General features: G+C 43.5%; 1 protein-coding gene across 1 annotated transcript in view; it reads left to right on the forward strand.

Moving 5' to 3' along the window:
• Positions 1-19493, forward strand: part of LOC137560773 (embryonic protein UVS.2-like) — a 66622-nt gene extending 47129 nt beyond the window's left edge. Inside the window, exons 8-12 of the mRNA XM_068271916.1 lie at positions 3121-3236; positions 6985-7210; positions 8319-8440; positions 10790-11006; positions 19160-19493. Of these exons, the coding sequence (XP_068128017.1) occupies positions 3121-3236; positions 6985-7210; positions 8319-8440; positions 10790-11006; positions 19160-19167 (689 nt within the window). The 3' untranslated portion in view covers positions 19168-19493. The remainder of the gene's footprint in view (positions 1-3120; positions 3237-6984; positions 7211-8318; positions 8441-10789; positions 11007-19159) is intronic.
• The last annotated feature ends 1750 nt before the right edge of the window (positions 19494-21243 follow it).

Consider the following 21243-nt stretch of genomic DNA (forward strand, 5'->3'; position numbering starts at 1 on the left):
ACGTGCTATCCCTGCTGTGTCCTCTGTTCCCCGCCACAATTGTCATCCCTGCTGCTCCCTCTGTCTCCCTGTGTCCTCTTCTGTCCCTGTTGCCAGTACTTTTGAGAATGTTCCCTTAAGACCCACTGAGCCATCCATTCGTTCCCTTAAGACCCTCAGAGCTGTCTCCTTAACCACTTTACCCACGCCCGTACGGATTTCTCCGTCCCTTTTTCCATCCTTTAACCCCCAGGGACGGAGAAATCCATACTTTCCGCGTTCCCGACGCTGTCCGCGCTCCAGCTTGTAAACACGCCGCCCGCCGCTAGTAAACACGCCGCCGCCCGCTCGCCCGGAGATCAATGAACGGGAAAATCCATTCCCGTTCGCTGATCTAAGCCCCACAATGATCCGCTGCTCTCCTATGAGCAGCGCGATCATTGTGAGAAAAAACTCACGTGTCCAGCCTCCTTATACTTCCTCCAAGCTTCCGGAAGGACGCTTGGAGGTCGCATTAAAACAAAAAGTTACTGTGGCCATCTTGTGGCCAAATAGTAAACTACACCCTACACATTTTTCACATACAAATAAATGACTTTTACACAAAAAATTAACTCATTACCTCCCACACTCCCCATTTTTTTTTTTTTGTAATTAAAAAAAAATTCAAAAATTTACGATTAAAAAAAATACATAAATAGTTACCTTAGGGACTGAACTTTTTAAATATTTATGTCAAGAGGGTATAACACTGTTACTTTATAAACTATGGGCTTGTAATTAGGGATGGACGCAAAACTGAAAAAAATGCACCTTTATTTCCAAATAAAATATTGGCGCCAAACATTGTGATAGGGACATAATTTAAATGGTTTTATAACCGGGACAAAAGGGCAAATAAATTTCATGGGTTTTAATTACAGTAGCATGCATTATTTAAAAACTATAATGGCCGAAAACTGAAAAATAATTATTTTTTTCCCCCACATTTTTCCTATTTTCCCATTAAAACACATTTAGAAAAAAATAATTCTTGGCATAATGTCCCACCTAAAGAAAGCCTAATTGGTGGCGGAAAAAAAAAGATATAGTTCATTTCATTGCGATAAGTAATGATAAAGTTATAGACGAATGAATGGAAGGAGCGCTGAAAGGTGAAAATTGCTCTGGTGCTCAGGGGGTAAAACCCCTCAGTGGTGAAGTGGTTAAGGCCCACCAAGCCATCCATCCATTAATTTAAGACCCACCAAGCCGCCCCTTAAGACCCACCAAGCTGACCATCCAATCCTTTAAGACCCTTGGAAGCGCTGTGATTGGCTCCAATGACAGAGCCATGGATCCACCTGAGAGACCATCGACTCCTGTCAGCATGCAGAGGAACTGTGATTGGCTCTTGTTCCAGCAGCTGATATGCCGGCACTTGTCTAGTGGATGATGATTGGAGCCACCGCATGCTGCTTCGAGCACGGCAACAGCTGGGATGGTTCGGTGGGTCTTAAAGGATACCCAAGGTGACATGTGACAGGATGAGACAGACATGGGTATGTACAGTGCCTAGCACACAAATAACTATGCTGTGTTCTTTCTCTGCCTGAAAGAGTTAAATAGGTAATCAGGTATGTAAGTGGCTGACTCAGTCCTGACTCAGATAGGAATTGACTACAGTGTGACCCTCACTGATAAGAAATTCCAACTATAAAACACTTTCCTAGCAGAAAATGGCTTTTGAGAGCAGGAAAGAGATAAAAAGGGTCAATAGTTAATAGATTTTAGCTCTGGCATACTTCAATGAATGTGTCATTGAGCAAAAACAACAGTTAAAACTTAAAAAGTAGACTTAAACATAAAATAAAACTGTGGAATATCTTAAAAAGTCTTTTTTAGGAGAAGGGAGATAGATACAATTGTTTATTTCATTAGTTTATTTTCGCCTCGGGTGCACTTCACGAGGATGGCTTGATGGGTCTAAAAGGAATGGATGGATCGCTCAATGAGTCTTAAGGGGACGGCCTTCGCGGGTCTTACAGGAATGCATGGACGGCTCTGTGGGTCTTAAGGGAACTTCTGCACGGCTCGGTGGGTATTAAAGGAATGGATGGATAGCTCGGCGAATCTTAAGGGGACGGCTCGGTGGGTCTGAAGGGGATGGATGGATGGATGGATGGCTTGGTGAGTCTTAAGCAGGGATGCTCAAATCTGAATTCGGGTGAAACCCGGATAGTTGCTATTCGGATTTAACCCAGATACCTGTGCAGGCTGGGCGGGGGGGGGGGGGGGGGGGGAGGTCAAGCTTACCTGTCTGATGTCTTCTTCGGTCCGTCCCTCGGCGCTTCCCACAATGCCGAGGGACGTACAAGCACTTCCTCCTTCCGGGTTGAAGGAGGAAGTGTTTGTAGTCACGTGATGCGCGTGGACTGCATCGTGGGAGGCACTGAGGGACGGACCGAAGAAGACATCAGACAGGTAAGCTTGACCCCTCCGCCCAGCCTGCACAGGTTTACTGGGTGAAATCTAGATAGCAACTATCTGCGTTTTACCCGAATTCGGATTTGAGCATCCCTGGTCTTAAGGGACTATTCTTTAAAGAACTGGAAAAAGGCAGGAGCCACCACTTCCAATAGTGTCTACTCTCACAAGCAATCCTGTGTCTCTGATTGAACTTCAGAGGACAGAGGAGGACACACTGGGAAAGAGGAGGACACAGGAGGAACAGAAGAGGACATGGAGGGACAGAGGATGACACAAGGAGACCGAGAGGGACACAGGAGGGACAGAGGAGGACATGGGGAAAGAGGATGGCACAAGGGGACCGAGGAGGACACAGGAGGGACAGAGGAGGACACAGGGGGCAGAGGAGGACACATGGGGACAGGAGGGACAGAGGAGGACATAAGGGAACAGAGGGGAACACAGAGGGACAAGACGCCCTTATACCATGGACGCACCTGGTTTACTATATTTTTTCCAATGATTTTTGTTGTTTAAACCTAGCTCTTATAATCTGAAAAATACAGTACTTCAGATGAGTGTAAATGAAACATCTGTAAAATGAGAACTCCCTCTACACATGGGATGACTAATGTTATAAATCTGCTTTCTTCACAGAGTGGACTCACTCATTGCTCTCCCTCTCTTTTTCAGATGTCTGTGCCAATTTGCTGAACAAGGATAGTGGAGTTTTCACATCAGCCAATTATCCCTCTCCTTACCCCAACAATGTTAATTGTGTTTGGTTGATCAGGACCCCAACTGGACAGGTAATTGCATGCAGAAGGAGGAGACACCCAGGGATTTAGTGTAAGGCCTATTTATATGGGCTTTAATTCAGTAAATGCTTATTTTGGTTGATCTGTAGCTTTATTTAGGGAGAGGGGTGCATAGTAGACTGATTAAAAGTAGAGAGAGAAAGGGATAGACAAGGCCGGATTTATACTTTTTCCACCCCCAGGCCAAGTATGAAGGTGCTCTCTTTCCATCTGCCACAATGCCCCTCCCATTTCATATGTAGCTCCCTCTTCCATTGGTATTATCTATGTACTGCAGACCACCTCTTTCATGTACTTTTGATGACCCTTGGGCATCAGCTTCCATGTTTCATGTGTTGCTCCCCATTTGCAGCATTCTATTTTATATGTAGCAACCCCTAGTTTACACCCAGGTTCCCCCTTGGGTTGCAGCCGCCCAAGGCCCATGCTTTTGTGGCCTTTCCAGAAATACAGCCCTGGGGATAGAGGGAGAAAGAAAAACAGACTGGGATGAGTCTTATTTCCAGATACCATTCTACACTCAATCTCCGCTGTGCTAACAATATCCTTTTGTCTTCTTCCTACTCCTTCTTACAAGACTTCTCTTGATCATCCCCCCTTCCCTGGAACACTCTCCCTCAACACATCCGGCACTCATCCACACTTACAATTTTTAGGCGCAATCTGAAAACTCACCTCTTCAGGCACGCATACTCTCCTATCTAGGACACTAACCACCATTTCTACCACTCCACACACAACTTCCCTTTACCTAATGTCCTAAACCTTAAACGTTTAGACTGTAAGGCCTTTTGGCCAGGGCTCTCTTCCCCTTTTGTCTCACAATGCTGTTGCAATAATTCCTCTTTCTGGTTTGGCTATGCTGAATTTCAACCCCAACACTAATCAGCCTCATAAGAGTACAAATACATAAAATATATGTATTTCTGCACTCTATCTCCCCTCTTTGCTCTCTCATTATCTTTCCCTTTTTTTTTTAACTTTCTCCATCTGACTTTCCATTCTGCTTTCTTTCTCTCATCTGCCCACGCTGTCTTTCTCCATCTCTCTCTCACTCTTTACTTCTTCCTCTTATTAATTGATATAGCGTCAGCATCTTCCGTGGCACTGTAGAATAGCATACAGGGTATACAATACAACAGTTGATACAAGACAAGAGGGTATAACAGCTAAAGCAGTGAACAAATTAACTACATATTTTACACAGGAGTGGGAGGTATGAACACCCATTGGGTGTACATATCTCCCACCCCTGTGTAAAATATGTAGTTAATTTGTTCACTGCTTTAGCTGTTACACCCTCTTGTATTGTATCAACTGTTGTATTGTATACCCTGTATGCTATTGTACAGTGCCACGGAAGATGCTGACGCTATATCAATTAATAAGAGGAAGAAGTAAAGAGTGAGAGAGAGATGGAGAAAGACAGCGTGGGCAGATGAGAGAAAGAAACCAGAATGGAAAGTCAGATGGGGAAAGTTAAAAAAAAAAAAAAAAAAAAAAAAAAGATTGTGGAGACAGATGGGGAGGGAAAGATAATGAGAGAGCAAAAAGGGGAGATAGAGTGCAGAAATACATATATTTTATGTATTTGTAATCTTATGATGCTGATTAGTGTTGGGGTTTAAATTCAGCATAGCCAAACCAGAAAAAGGAATTATTACAAGAAACACAACATAACATGCTATGCAGTGACCTCCTCCTGACCCTATCCACTTGTTCAGTGCTGAACAGCGGCGCTCGGGAGTATTCTGGAGTTCCAAATTTAGCTATGCCAAATTCCAGTACAAACACTTATGGTGCCCATACACGATCCGATCGGACACGTGGGAAAAATCTTAATATTCGATCTAACAGAATAATCAAACTTAATTATCAGATAGAAAAAAATTGTGCCATGTATGGGCACCATAACACTGATATCTTCTGCAGCCCTTTACAGAGTGTATAGTCTTGTAGCTCTCAGTGGGGCTCAGAGTCTAACTTCTACCACTGTCATCCATCCATCACAGTCTAAGGCCAGTGTTAGGGGAAGTCGATTAAGTTATCTGTATGTTTTGGGATACACACACACACACACACACACACACACACACACACACACACACACACACACACACTTTGGCTAGGCAGTAGGAGATGTAGAAGAAAGAGACACAAAAGTGGTTGGTGCTATGATAAAATTAGCTCTATATGGTTTGTGCATTAAATAGTGGTTGTCGATTGTAGTAAAAAAAAAAAAAAAATCCTCTCCCCTGCTTACAGCTCTCTGACTTCTGCATTGGGGTCCAAGATATATATATATCTCATTGGTGGAAACCAAGAAATAAAATTAAACGCTGATAACATCTAAAATCTAAGAGAATATGAAAAAAAAAGATGCTAGATCTGACCAATTTAATAAAATGTAGCTCATTTGCAGATTAACGCATCAACAGGAATGTGTAGATTCCTCCTCCGGCATTTAAAACTTTTTATTCAGCTACATACATTCAACTCCATGTACTTAAGCCCCTAACAAATTAGCCACCCAACCTCCTCTCTGCTTGCACAACCAGCCTCCACCTTACCAATTCTTCATGTTCACAACCACCCGAAAGCTTACACTTTGTCTGTCTGCACAGACCTCCTGAATTGTACCCCTTCTCTTGCTGCAGTCAACCAGAACTTTGCCCCTTCTCTGTCCTCACAGCTTGCCAGAACTTTACCTCTTCTATGTCTGCATAGGCACCTAGAACCTTACACCTTCTTTGCCTACACCTCAGGTGTCAAACTCCAGGCCTGGAGAGCCAGATCCATGCCAGTGTTTAGGATGGACTGTGAAAAAGAGTAATGTGTTCTACATGATAGACCACACCTTTCCTGGTTCAGATCCATCAATTAATTTGAGCTGTGTCAAAAATGTGTGAGGACCTCCGGCCCTCGAAGGACCGGTTTGACATCCCTGGACACAATCACTTAGAACGTCATCCCTTCTCTGAACACAGCCATCCAGAACTCTACTTCTTCTTAGCTTGCTTAAAGGGATACTTAAGTCTGAGAAAAAAAATGACTTACTCACCCAAGGCTCCCCTCAGCCTCCTGCAGCTGAACGGTGCCCTCGCCGTGTCCCTCCGATACACCTGGACTCGCCGGCGGCCACTTCTGGTTTGGCCATCAGCGGCCGACAGGCTGGGAACGCGGCTGATTATCCGCGTCCCCGGCCGCAATAGCGCCCTCTATAATGCTATTGCGGCTGGGGACGCAGGTAATCAGCCGTGTTCCCAGCCTGTCGGCCGGTGACGGCCAAACCGGAAGTGGCCGCCGACGAGTCCAGGTGTATCGGAGGGACACGGCGAGGGCACCATTCAGCTGCAGGAGGCTGAGGGGAGCCTCGGGTGAGTAAAAGTCATTTTTTTTCTCAGCCTTAAGGTTCCCTTTAACCAATATGAGCTTCACTTCCTCTTAGTCTTTACAGCCATTCTCTGCTTCCTCATTCACACGGGACTAACTAATCCTATTCTGCCAATCGTATGACCTTTTTTATGCACTGTGTTTACAAATTTTGTTATTCTTCATTTATGGTGATCTTTTTCACAAATATCTGAAAAACAAGGATTTTAACCAGACTTAATTCCTGTTTGAATCAAGTCTTTGTCACACTATGGTGCTATCTGTGTGGAGTGTCTTACAGAAGAATACAGAAGAGTTTTCACAAGTAGCTATAACAATCCTAAAAGTTGTTTTCTATGTCTTTCAGGTTTCCCTGAATTTTGTTGCATTTAATCTGCAGTCCTCTCCTGGCTGTACAACTGACTATATAAAGATCTATGATGGCCCCACCAAGTCTTACCCTGTGCTGCTGGATAATGTGTGCGGCAACAGTCCACTTCCCCAAATCATTGCCTCTACCAATCAGATGCTAGTTGAGTTTGTTACGGACAGTGACTCCACCGATGTCGGCTTTAAGGCCACATATAATTCAGGTAAGGGTCTATCTACATATTTTTTTTGTGCCTTTTTTCTTAATTGAGAGGCAAGACCACATTTACTAACCCAGTTCTGGTGTCTTGGATTTTTTGGGCCACAAATATTGTTGGTTGTGTTTTGGGTGGGTTGTTGGCTTATGTCAGGCAAAAAGGATTATCTGCTCAGACACTGAGATGGTATAAATATTAAAGAGAACCTGAGGTGGGTTTGAAGAATATTATCTGCATACAGAGGCTGGATCTGCCTATACAGCCCAGCCTCTGTTGCTATCCCAAACCCCCCTAAGGTCCCCCTGCACTCTGCAATCCCTCATAAATCACAGCCATGCTGCTGACAAACAGCTTGTCAGAGCTGGCTGTGTTTATCTCTATAGTGTCAGTCTGCTGCTCTCTCCGCCTCCTGCAGAACTCCAGTCCCCGCCTGCATCCCTTCCCTCCCTGCTGATTGGAGGGAAGGGACGGGGGCAGGGACCGGAGCTATGCAGGAGGCGGGGGAGCAGCTGAGACTGACACTACAGATGTAAACAGAGCCTCACAGCATGGCTGTGATTTATGAGGGATTGCAGAGTGCAGGGGGACCTTAGTGGGGTTTGGGATAGCAACAGAGGCTGGGCTGTATAGGCAGATCCAGCCTCTGTATGCAGATAACATTGTTTAAACACACCTCGGGTTCTCTTTAAGATAACGATGCATTTAGGTTCTTGAAGTAGAGGTTGAGGGTAATAAGGCAGAGGCAGCCGCGCAGCAAGGTCATCTCTGGTCTTCATGTCAGCATGATTGCTGGTTAGTGGAGGAGGTCAAAGAGCACAATTTCCATCTTACATCACTAAAGGGCAGAACTGGCTGATTCCGTAATGTGCGGTGTTTAAATTGGATACGTTGATGACATTTAATATAGCTGGTGTCTACACCCCCTGTTCTTTGGCAATCACAGTAGAAATGTCTAAGAGAAGAGACAGTGACTTCCCATAACACACTGGAGGTTTCCCTGCTGAATTTCTTCTTGAGCAGGATTGTAATTCATAATTTTAAACCCCCCCAAAAAACCTTTAATTTTGTAGTGTTTACATATTATACTGACACTGCTGTGTTATTTTCCTAACAGTTCCATGTGGAGCAAATTATTTCTACCCTACTGGAATCATTGCTTCTCCTGGGTATCCTAACAACTACCCCACAAACATGAATGCCTGCAACTTCACCATCACTGCGCCTCCAGGAATGAGGGTAAACATAAACACCTCTTGTTTAGACATGGAAGTGACCTTGTCAGTGTGGAAAACTCTTGGAACAGGGATGAATGGATTTTTTTAATACTGTCTGCTGGTGATTAGGCATTTTGCATGGAGATGGGTTGTCATCCTAATGATAAAGAACAGAGATTTCCACGTCAGGGACACACAGAGCAATAGGAAATCTGAAAAAGTTTCTAACCTACCCAGAACTAAAAAGGAAAGAGAAATTCTGTATTTTGATCCTCATTTGGCATAAATTAAAGTTGAACTCCATTAATATTTTATCTCCTCCCAACCCTACAAGGCCCTTATCTGTCCAGACCTTTCCCTCATAATCACTATATTTTCAGAAAGCATGTAGGAGCTGCCAGCTAAGACCATGATGCCTTGTGGAATGTGGAGGAGAGCCCCTGTGTAATTACAGTGTCCCAGCTGTCCAAAATACCTTCTGAAAGGGAATGTTGCCCAGATACCAGTAACATCTTTCTTCTGCTGATTTTAAAGGTTACAATTGTCATAGTCCTAACAACATACTCCTAATAAGGAAAATGAATACATTTTAGTTAGTAGGTGGGTGGGACACACATGGGGGATGGCCTTCTGGGATGTAGCATGGCAGTTTAATTGTGCTGTAGGTGGAAATGAGAGCGGAGTGGGGTAGGCCTACCGCTTAGAGGTTAGGAATAGGTGCTGAGATTAGTAGTGTTAGGGTTAGGGTATTGGGCAGAGGAAGGTTTATAACTTCGCAAAGTAATAAAGGTTAGGGTTCAAGAAGAATAAATACAGGTAAGGGTTAGGCTTTATGTTGGGGGAGGTGGGGGTGAAAATGAGATATCGGAAACAGGATAGATGTTGGGGGAGGGAGAGATTATGTTAGGTGCTGGGAACAAGAATCATCTATGAGGCCTGGGGTGTAATAATACCCCTACAATCCTGCCATTGTGGGGGGTGCCCAGGGGCTATTGAGGCCCGCTGTTGTGGTTCCATGCACAGCAGCAGTAGCTGCGCTTCATACTTTACAGGCAAGACAGGGCCTTATACCTCTATTTAGTGTAGCCCTGTGCTGTATAGCCTGCTTGTAGCGCCAAAACCTCAGCTTGCAGCTCCAGATGCCTTTCACATGGCATGCAGAGACAGAAGCCCAGGGAGATAGGCTGCATGGTGCAAAGATGCATCGAGGAGGAGTGAGGAAGACCTGTCCTGCCGCTGGAAGCAGGGAAAGATTAACACTCTTCTACTGCTGCTGCTCTGTCTGATCGTGGTGGCTGAAGATACCCAATACTGTGACATAGGGAGGCAATGGTGGCAGCAGGGTTTTTCCAGGGGGAAGGGCCTGGCTGGAAGATTATGGAGGGCAAATTATAGTTACACCCCTGTATGAGGAAATTGGAAATGAGTATTCTCTGAAACAGAAATGGCTGGAGTTGAGTGACTAACATTAGATTGCGCTTAGTGAACAAGGAAACAGCATCTCAGAGCCAACATATAACTGTACCGGTAAGTGCATTTCTTTGACACTATTATCTATGGCTTCTCCCTGCCCCCAAATCAAATAGCACTATAAATATACAGACCTCCTCTAAATGTACATTGGGCTTTGTGTAAAGGTTGTCTGGGAGGGCTTAGGCTCCCTAAATATCACTGCTATCCAACGTTTATCTGTTGAATTTACATTTAGCCTCTTCTATTGGCAGTCTTGGAGCTGATCTGCAGTATATACGATAAAAGGTGAGTATTATCCCATTGTGCTGTAACATGGCCATCTACTATGCTAAAGCACCCCAACTGAAGAAATCATTGATTATGTCTCTTGTGGAAATCAGGAAGAAGAGATCATTTTATCACATTGCACCACCACTTAATTTCATCGCCCTCATCATTGTGCACCCTTCCCACTAGCTGACTTGTATTACGTGGTCTCTAAAACCATCACTCCATTGCATGCTCTGGTACATTGTATCCTTGTATGACCTTGTGCCGTCTGTCACCCCTATTATCATTGTCTGTGACCCTATTTATTGTACAGCGCTGCCCAATATGTTGGCGCTTTATAAACAGAATAAATAAATAATAATAATAGCATATTGTGTCCTTGTTGGGACTCCACGTAGGCCATATTTGACATAAACTAAAGAAAAGAAGTGATTATTTATTGGCATATTATTACATGATGTTACATGATATTAATTTAGCAAAAGCATTATTTTCATCACATTTGTCAATGCTGGAAATGGTCATTGATTCCTGTCAATATGCATTTTTGGGACCTGAGTCATTCTAAACAGGATTCTTTTCTGGTATTTTCCCAGCAAATAACAGTTATGACCAATTGTCTTTACAGGTTTCACTGAAGATTTTAGACTTCTATCTTGATGCGTGCCCTTCCTGCGTATGTGACAATGTAAGGTTCATGATTTATGATAACAAATGGACTGGTAAGCTCTGCGGCTACCATATTTTCACAAATGAAGTTATTTCTGCTACCAACGTCATGGTGATCCAGATGACCACTGACTTCATGTTATCAAACAAAGGCTGGAAGGCTTCCTACTCCTTCAGTAAGTAAAACCAACTCACCTTTATGTGTGGCTGAGCTATGGTGGGAATTATCAGCCCCCCCCCCCCCCCCCAGATAACATATAACAACGATATGCCGTTTTAATGGCACGGCTCTGGTCTCTTTAGTGAAGTGATCCTATTGTGATCTGGAGGTAAGGCTGAATAATATGGTTTGCTGCCAAGTGAATTGCCACAGTTGTTAAGATAGATAAAAAAAATGCTATGACACATGCCTATAGCTTTTTCAACTTGATTTTCTGATAAATTATCTTCCCAATTCTCTTCCCTACTGTGATGATTTGCTCGGCTGCCTGTGCAGGCAGGCAGCTTTTTGACCATTGTGTAGGTTTGCATGCTGCAGGACTCTGGAAAGAAGAGCTTCTGTCAGTTTTGCAGCTTGTGCTTGCTGAGGAATTTGCATACGTTGTCATGCAAATTGCCTGGCCACATTCATTGGAGGCGTGTACTATAAGTACTATGTGTTTCCCGCAATGCTTGGCTGTTCATAAGGAGTCTTCCTGTGAAACACTCTGGAGAGTGTCAGCCATGCTCTTTGTTTGAAGATCAGCTTAGAGTAATTCCTGGAAACTGTGCTAGGCAGGTTCCCTAGTGCAGTTAGGATTGTTTATCTGTTTTGTTTGTCTGTTGCGATTGTCCTGTCCCAACTGTGGTCGACAGGAAATCGTTCTGATCTCTGTTCTTGGAGCATAGCTGGTGCAGCAGTTGTTACCAGCTTTCTCTTCTGTTCTGCACCTCTGGATCGCACTAGCATCCTGCGCTAGTGCTGTGGATCCTTCTGTTCTGTTACTCTGTCCCTGGATCGCACTCGCTTCGCGCTAGTGCTGTGGATCCTTCTGTTCTGCCTCTCTGGATCGCACTAGCATCCTGCGCTAGTGCTGTGGATCCTTCTGTTCTGTTACTCTGTCCCTGGATCGCACTCGCTTCGCGTTAGTGCTGTGGATCCTTCTGTTCTGCCTCTCTGGATCGCGCTAGTCACTTTCGCTAGTGCTGTGGATCCTATCTCCCGCCTGTTCCTGTTTTCGTGTGTCTGTCTTGTCTGCTACGAGCGCTTGCTGGAGGCTCGGTGAGGTAACCGTTGAGCAAGCGCTCGCGTCCTCTGTTTCATGTTTGTCTGTCGATGGTTAGTTAGGCGTGCTTGTCTCTATTGTGCTTATCACGTGGAGACCGCGCATAACCGCGTGCACTGTTGCGAATGAGTGCGGTGTTCGCGGTTAGCTAGCGTTTGTTATTTTCCACATCTCCTCATTGTATGATTTGCTGTGCCTTTGCTATCCTCGTATTCTGTTCTGATCTGCCTTGTGTCACTTCTGGCAATCGCCTTTCTTGCGGTTGCGTTTCTGTTTCGTATCTGCTGTTGTGTGTGCGCGGTCGCGGGGTGGTGACTAGATTGGCGCACACACATACAACCTGTCCCTTTGCTCGTTCTCATTCGCAATCGCTTCTCTTGCGATTGCGTTCTGCGCTTCATACAATTCCTGTCTGGCATTTGTGGAGGTACAGAGGATTGGTTCCTCTGCACTCCCCAGCGCCATCTGCCGACAGGAATTTCCCTCTACGGGTGCGTAGCACCTTTTGCTGGGTGCCTGCACTTATACGCTTGTGGAGGATTTCCGCCGTATCAGCGCACGCGGTGTGCGCTGATCACGGAGAAAGTTCCACAATCGTTACACCTACTTAGAACTTTGTTATATTCTATCTTTCTTTTCTTTCCTTGTCAGGCTGTGTTGTCACTTGCACGGATGCAAAATCGACATGCTAAGCGGATGCGCTCCATCCATTTTGCATCCGCTCTGCGTCCGACCACCGTCCGATAGGATCACCGCTCACCTGTCCTGCCATTGGTCGCCGCTGCTCAGTCCCGCTCTAAAAACAGCCTGGAGGCCAGTAGAAGCATGGGGCTCTCCATAGGCTGCATTAGGCCAATTGTCTCTAGCAAAAGGGAACATTTCCATTAGTTCACCATGAACCAATGAGAATTCTCACTTTTGCTGAGGATTCCCATTGGTCTTTTGCAGCTCCGTGGGGATGCCCATGCTTCTTCCCTACTTACAGGGACCAAGCAGTGATTTGCGTAGCCCAGGGCAGAAGCAGACACCTCTCTGAGATTATCTCAGACTGCAGAGAAGTGCAGTCTGCTTACTGCAACGGATCCTGTGAATCTGTTGCAGAGTGAGAAGTGTGAACGACTCTTATGTATAACATAGGAGCCATTCACTGTCTGATTTGCAATGATCGGAGAACAGACAAAAAATGTCAGTTCTCCGCTCTAGTGGGAACAGAGCTTAAAGTTGGCCACACACGATACAATTTTTAAAAAATATCTGTTCAATTCTAGAATAGCAATCGATTTTTCTGGCTGATTGTAACAATTAAAAAATCTGACCAGTGTACCACACATCTATCTTCAATTTTTCCCCAATCATGAATAAAATAATTGAAAGCTCAGAAAAAAATGATTGGTACTGTACCATCAAGTAATTGACAATCCATCTCACACCATACAATTCTTGATAAAGTTGGTTTTAAGTTTCCAACATGTCCAATCTCCCCCCAAAAAAAATTGATCAGATTTATTGATCGAAAACAAAGAAAAGCTCTCGATTTTTTGGGACAACCAATCAAAATTATCGAATTTGTAAAAAATTGGATGTTTTAATTGTATGGTGTATGGCCACCTAGGGTGAGGAATCATTACAGTTTCTCTGCAGTCACAGTGCAGCTGGATTGTAACATAACCCTTTGGCCTGGTGCACACCAAAAAACACTAGCAGATCCGCAAAATGCTAGCAGATTTTGAAAACGCTTTTTCTTTTTCTGCAGCGTTTTAGCTAGCATTTTGCGGTTTTGGGAAGCGTTTTTGGTGTAGTAGATTTCATGTATTGTTACAGTAAAGCTGTTACTGAACAGCTACTGTAACAAAAAACGCCTGGCAAACCGCTCTGAAGTGCCGTTTTTCAGAGCGGTTTGCGTTTTTCCTATACTTAACATTGAGGCAGAAACGCATCCACAATCCAAAATCTGCAGCAGCCCGGGAGTATGCGTTTCTGCAAAACGCCTCCCGCTTTGGTGTGCACCAGCCCATTGAAATACATTACCCTAGCAGATCCGCACCCGCAAGCGGATCGCAAACCGCAGCTGAACCGCTCTGGTGTGCACTAGGCCTTACTGATAATTATTACAGGTTGTAAATCAATCTATTGCTAAGAAACACAAAATATATATAGGAGGGGACAGCAGTTTGAAAATGTTACCTGCCCAAGGAGATCATTTGGAAATCCTACTGTTTTTAATATGAAACACAAACACATCATGACCTTACAAAGGCGGGCCAGAATTATAGTTACAGTGTAGGTTTATGGGCTTTGAGACTTGCTGGAGTAGCAGACAAGCTTTTCTAGCTAAAAAGCCACATTAGCCCCTCCTGCAAGTGGCGCTCCACAATAATATGCAGCACTCATTTGTCCCAATAAAACATTAAAAAAACAATTGTTTAATATTACACATCATAACTCAAAGTATAATAAACACATCCCTTTAACCACTTCAGCCCTCAGGGTTGTTGTCATTTTATGGACAAAGAGATTTTCACATGTCAGCACTCCTCCCTTTCATTCACCAATAACTTTATCATTACTTATAACACCTAAATGATATATAGCTTGGTTTTTTGTTTCAGGACAAATTACGTTTTTTTAGGGGGTGATTTTTTTTTTTTTTGTAATTTTATTTTCTATGCATCATAAAGGTAAAAAATTTTTAAAAAATTCACTATTTCTCCAATTCCATCCACTATAGTTTGAAAGTAAACAATGCTACCATAGATAAAATCTGCACATTTTTTTGCCCACTTGTCCTGGTCATTCCAACATTTCAAGTATGTCCCTAGTGTAATGTATAGGGATAATAATAGGGATAATATATTATTTAGAAATAAAGCTGTATTTTTTCTGTTTCATGTTTCGTTTTCTCGGTGTAGCAAGTCCTGTTTTTCTTTTCACAAACTTTTTATTTTGCTACAGAATATATGAAAACAAAAATTGTATTGCTTTTTATTCAGTTTGTCACTAAAAGGAATTCACAAGACACAGGCCTCAAACCTAAAAAAAACATAAAATCTATTCTACAACGTATCATGGTTAAAATAATACCACATATCTCTCATTTGACAGCTAGATGGGCATCTAACAGATCACTAACAGGGCTGCTCAAATCCGATCCGGGAGACATCCGGATAGTTTCTGTCCGGATATATCTCCCAGTAAACCTGTGCGGGTGGGCGGGGGGGTCAATCTTACCTGTCTGACGTCTTCTTCGTCCGTCCCTCAGCGCCTCCCACGATAAAGTCCAAGTGGCGGTCACATGATTACAAACACTTCCTCCTTCCGGGTTGAAGGAGGAAGTGTTTGTAATCACGTGACGCGCGTGGAGCGCATTGTGGGAGGCGCCGAGGGACGGACGAAGAAGACGTCAGACAGGTAAGATTGAACCCCCCCCCCCCGCCCAGGTTTACGGGGACATATTAGGATAACAACTATCTGGATGTCTCCCGGATCGGATTTGAGCAGCCCTAATCATTAGCTTTGTACAGGCCATATTTTTCTCCACAAAATATTTTAGCACCATACTTCGTTTGCATAGCCCCAGAAGAGTCTGGACAGCATCATCATTTTGAAAATAAAATTTTTTTTTCATGATGGATTAAGTTTGTCCCTACCTCATTTTTATGTGACAGGGATCCAAGGTATAAGACACATCAAAATTTATTCTACAACTCATTATTATTAAAATGAGATCTCATGAAGCAAGGTGAAAAATTTGCATCAGGCAAGATGTAACAGTGATTATTGCGGGTCACTGCAGAGCCGATCGGGTTCATGGACCACATGGTTCCTTGCACTGATTAGTGTGGCAGCAGGCACGCCCATCTACAAGCGATCAGCGGCTTTCTTCTCAGATGTAGGTCCTCTGTCCAGGCATCATGAGCGACTGCTTTTCAGGACATAGGACCTACATTGTGGCTGCAAGTACTGATTTGATTTTACATTTCTCTTCTCTTTTGTTTTCAATTAAATTTGAATTGAGGGCTAGTTCTCACTGAGCGATTTTTCAGCGATTTGCTGAGTGATCACTGGCGATCAGCACAATGCTGCTGCTAATGCAAGTCAATGGTAGTGTTCACACTTTAGCGATCATCAGTGTTTAGCGATTTGCTGATGGTGCATGAACCTTTTTTTTTTGGAGCGATTTTGGATGTTCTATACCATTGAATTTCAATGTTAAAGAATCACAAAATGCAATCACTCCTAAATCGCTTTCCTGTACAGTGAAAAAACAGCTTTTTGCTGATCACCGGCGATCAGCAAAACGCTACCAAAGCGCCCAATGTGAACTAGCCCTGACAGTTCCCCATTTCAAACAGGACACTCACCAGACTAATCATTTAAAGGGGCACTATGGCAAAAATGTTAACATTTAAAATATGTGCAAACATAAACAAATACGAAGTATATTTTTTCCAGAGTAAAATGAGCCATAAATTACTTTTCTCCTATGTTGCTGACATTAACAGTAGTTAGAAATCTGACAAAAGTGACAGGTTTTGGACTAGTCCATCTCTTCATGGTGATTCTCATCAAGGCTTATATTCTTTATAAAGATATTCCTAAAAAAAAGATTTAACCACTTCAGCACCACAGGGTTTTTTGCTTAAAAACCAGAGCAATTTTCACATTTCAGCGCTCCTCCCATTCATTCACCAATAACTTTATTGCTACTCATCAGATGTAAATGATCTATATCTTGTTTTTTTGCCACAAATTATGCTTTGTGAGGGTGATATTTGCTTTTAGTAATTATGCTATTATCTGTGCATTTTAAAGGGAAAAATTAGAAAAAAAAAAGAAAAAATACACTATTTCTCCATTTCCATGCACTATAGTTTTCAAATAAACAATGTTACCATAGGTAAAACCCACACATTGTATTTGCTAATTTGTCCTGGTTATCTCAACATTTAAATAATGTTCCTAGTACAATGTATGGTGATAATATATTAGTTTCTGGTTTGTGTTTTTTGCTTTCTCATTGTACTCTATCAGTAATTAAAAGCCCTTATCTTCATGATTAACAGTAATACACTCTCATGGCATACATATTAAAAGCTAAGTCCCTAGGGTAACTGTGTATTCTCTTTTCAATGCTGTCACTTTTGTTTTTGTTTTTTTACAAGTATTTATTTAGGGGTATAGAGTACATGAAAATAACAGTTTTATTGCTTTTCATTCAGTTTTCCGGTAAAAAAAATCACATGACTTAGCCCTCAGTTGTCAAACAACACAAAATCTATTCTCTCACTTGTCACGGTTAAAATGATACCCTATATACATAATCAGATAGCTTATTGGGCATACAGCACACTGTTTACCACAAGTACGCCTATCTACTCCCCTGAGCTTCAAGTAAAGTTTTGTGGGGAGTAGATAAGCGTAGCAAGGGAGGTAAAGTGGTTAAACAATGATGCTGGCCAGCTTCCCTGCTCGCTATACAGTTTTTTTGCCAGTTGGACAGAGCAACTGCCATTCACTAAGTGCTTTTGAAAATAAATAAATCCATGAGAATCCCCCATGAAGAGATGGACTAGTACAAAACCTGTCGCTTCTGTCAGATTTCTACTACCTACTGTAAGTGACAGCAACATAGGAGAAAAGTAACTTATGGCTTATTTTACTCTGGAAGAAACGTACTTCTTATTTGTATATGTTTGCACATATTTTAAATTTTACAATTTTTCGCCATAGTGCCCCTTTAAAGGGAACCTTAACTGAGAGTGATATGGATGTTTCCTGTTAAACAATACCAGTTGCCTGGCAGTCCAGCTGATCTCTGTGGCTGCAATCGTGCCTGAATCACACCCTGAAACAAGCATGCAGCTAATCCAGTCTGACTTCAGTCAGAGCACCTGATCTGCATGCTTGTTCAGGGGCTGTGGCTAAAAGTATTAGAGACACAGGATCAGCAGGCGATTCAGGTAACTGGTATTATTTTAAAAGGAAAAATCTATATCCTTCTTAGTTCAGGTTCCCTTTAAAGGGTTATTAGCAGCTACAAGATCCAAATAACTGAAAGGGCTGTCATATTTGAGGAGATAACCCCATCTGTTCCATTTTCACTGCCATTATCCAGGATAGGTGTAAAATTCATCAGGTGTGACTAATGTTATCTAATTGAAGCATAGTAGGGAAGACTCATTGCCCTCCCAAATGCTTAATGGGTTTGTTTGATCTAAGCTTGTGGTTAAATCAGTGGGTTCTTATCTGCCTTCCATCTTCGGTTGCTTGCAACCAGTGGATGGACAAGAGGAAGGAGGAAGTAGAAGAATAATAAACCACTTTTTTAGCATGCATTTTTAATTTGCTATTGAGCTGCCCTGTGAGTTAAGGTCCGTACACACGCCGGACTGGAGGCAACGACGGGTCCGTCGTCACCTCCCGCTGGGTGGGCGTTCCAGCGACAGTCCGGCGTGTGTACAGTCTGTCTGCAGACTGATACGGCTGTTTCCCAGCGGGAGGTGACGACGGACCTGTCGTTGCCTCCAGTCCGGCATGTGTACGGACCTTTATAATGATCTCAATTCACTTTAAAATAACACCCCACATATGTTAACAGGAAAAAAAAATCAGTCCTGTCAGTTTTACACATTACAAGGTATAAAGGCAATCATTATTTCAGCTTTCTTACTTTGTCTTTAGTGTGGTATAAAACACAGCCATACCTAAGTGTTTCCAGCAGAAAGTGTGGCAGAGCCAGCTTTCACTCCATTAGTCTAGCTAGTGGTGGCCATACATGGTACAATTTTTTCATCCAATCTTACTATTTCTATGTAGTATAAGGGTAAATTAAGTGAATATACTGAAAGGATAATTTAGGCAGTTCCCCTATATTACATAGAAATGGTAAGATTGGATGAAAAAATTGTACCATGTATGGCCACCATAAGTGTGTAAACAAAGTAACCAGGGCAGAGCTGGAATTTGTGTGCTTTTTCCAGTGTGGCATTTCCTGATCTCCTTGAAAATATATCTTATAGAACAAATAAATGAATGTCTAACACATTGTTTTAATTTATTCACAGTACAATGAAGGAAAAACTGACTGCTGGAAAGGTACAATGAATGGGATTGGCAGACACACCACAGAATTGGGACATGCAACTTTTTAGTTCACACTTACCAAAGCTCAGGTCTACCACTAATTCATCGACCATCTTGCGGATTTGACAAGATCCTTCTGCAATATGTTACTATCCAGCCCTGACTGCTTTACCCTCTGAGGTTTATGGTGTGAAAGGATTAGGATTTTCTTATCAATTTACATATTAATCACCAATTATCCCCAAATAACATCAGGCCTTGTGCTTGTTCTGTGCTGTCTGTCTCCATTATACTCCTGTTATTGTTCTCTTACTATCACTGATGTTTCTACTCTGACTTTCTTATAATAGATTGTGGGTTTTAGTGGGATTTTCCTGTTATATGGGTGTAAACAGCAAATAAAAAAAATATATTGCTTCATTTCTGAGTCTTTTGTTTGTTTGTTTGTTTCTTGTAGTATTGAAGTACTACTTCCACTATTAACCTTTTCGGGGGAGGATTGTTCTGGCCCCTTAAAGCTGACCTGAACACTATATCCTCTCTGCTCTAAAAGATAAGCAACAGCATAATAACCTTTACAGAAAAACATTTCTTTGTTACAGCTGATACAAATCCTGCAATAAAGACTACTTCCTGCTTTCATGGAAACAGACATAGGGTTAACATGCTGTGTATACAAATTAGCAGCTCTACCATGGTAGATGAGATTCCTGAGCCGGCACAGCTGAGAGGTCAAAGTGCAGTTGTGATCAGTCACAGATGATGGGTAATTAGACAGGCTAAACTCTCTAAATACATACAGGGTGCATTTCTCTAAGTCTTCCTTCTGTCCTGAGCAAGAGTTCAGGTCCACTAGTGGCCTGTGATTACTGTGATTGGCTCACAGTAATCACGGGGTCAGGAGCCAATGTAGCTGAGACAGCAGAGGGAGCGGGTGCAGTGACGGAACAGTGGTGCGGATGGCGTGAGTGCGCGGCGGTGAGAAGTTGGAATCTACATCCTGTCAGAGCTGCACAGCCACCAGAACTGGTTAAAGGAGCACTATACAAAAACATCTGACAATCCGCTCTCTCTGTAGTCTCTATGTAGTCATGCCACTGATAAGGCTTGTGGAGGAATTCCAGCCACTGCTTGGCTTTGGGAGGATCCTCACCGGTCACGCTCCTTGTTTGTAGGAAGGAACAAGCTAAAACAACTCACCTCTAACAGAGGTGTAGAAGGTGGAGGTGTGCAAAATATATACAACAGTTACAAATCAGTTTAACCTTTTGGGGACCACGGACGTTGAATCAACGTCCAGCAGGTGGTGCTACCGTTCTGACCGGACATTGATTCAACGTCCGCGCTAACAAACCGTCCCGACGTGATCGTGCGCACCGGAGAGGGGAGATTAAGCTGTCATATGACAGCCGGCATCTCCCCCGAGTGATCAGCAGCTATCACATATGGCTGCTGATCACGTGATCACTACGATCGCCGTCGGATCATAGTGATCACTTCGACAGCTGCAGCGTTAGGGGGGAAAAGAAGAGGATCCACTCACCTCCGTGCCGTTCCAGCGGCGATCGGCACCCCCTCTGCTCTGTCCGGCATCTCTGCTCCATCTGACGTCAGCGCCGGGTCACGGCTTGATGACGTCTTCAAGCCGCGACCCGGACCTGAGCGTCATTTGGAGCTGAGATGCCGACTGGAGAAGAGGTGGCTACTGCGGCTCATCGCTGGAGCCTGGAAGGTGAGTGATGGCTGCCAGCTACAGGGGGGACACCTGCCTCCATGGGGGACACCATGCCCAGCCAGCCACAGACGGGATCCGGCCGCCCGACCACCCCCAAATGCGCCCCCCCCCCCCTCCATGCAAATTGCCCTGGTCCTTAAGGGGGGTTAGGCGGCCGGTCCTGAAGTGGTTAAAGTGATCCCTAGGTGAAAATAAACTGATGAGATAAATAATAATAATATGTTTTTTCCTTGCATACACCTGTTTAGCAGGGTTGCTCGCCAGTGATCTCGAATCCGAATTTACCCGTGATCATGGGTAGTTTTTCATGAATCCAGACTCGAATTCGAA

The sequence above is a fragment of the Hyperolius riggenbachi genome, chromosome 3, assembly GCF_040937935.1.
Source record: "Hyperolius riggenbachi isolate aHypRig1 chromosome 3, aHypRig1.pri, whole genome shotgun sequence".
NCBI lineage: Eukaryota > Metazoa > Chordata > Amphibia > Anura > Hyperoliidae > Hyperolius > Hyperolius riggenbachi.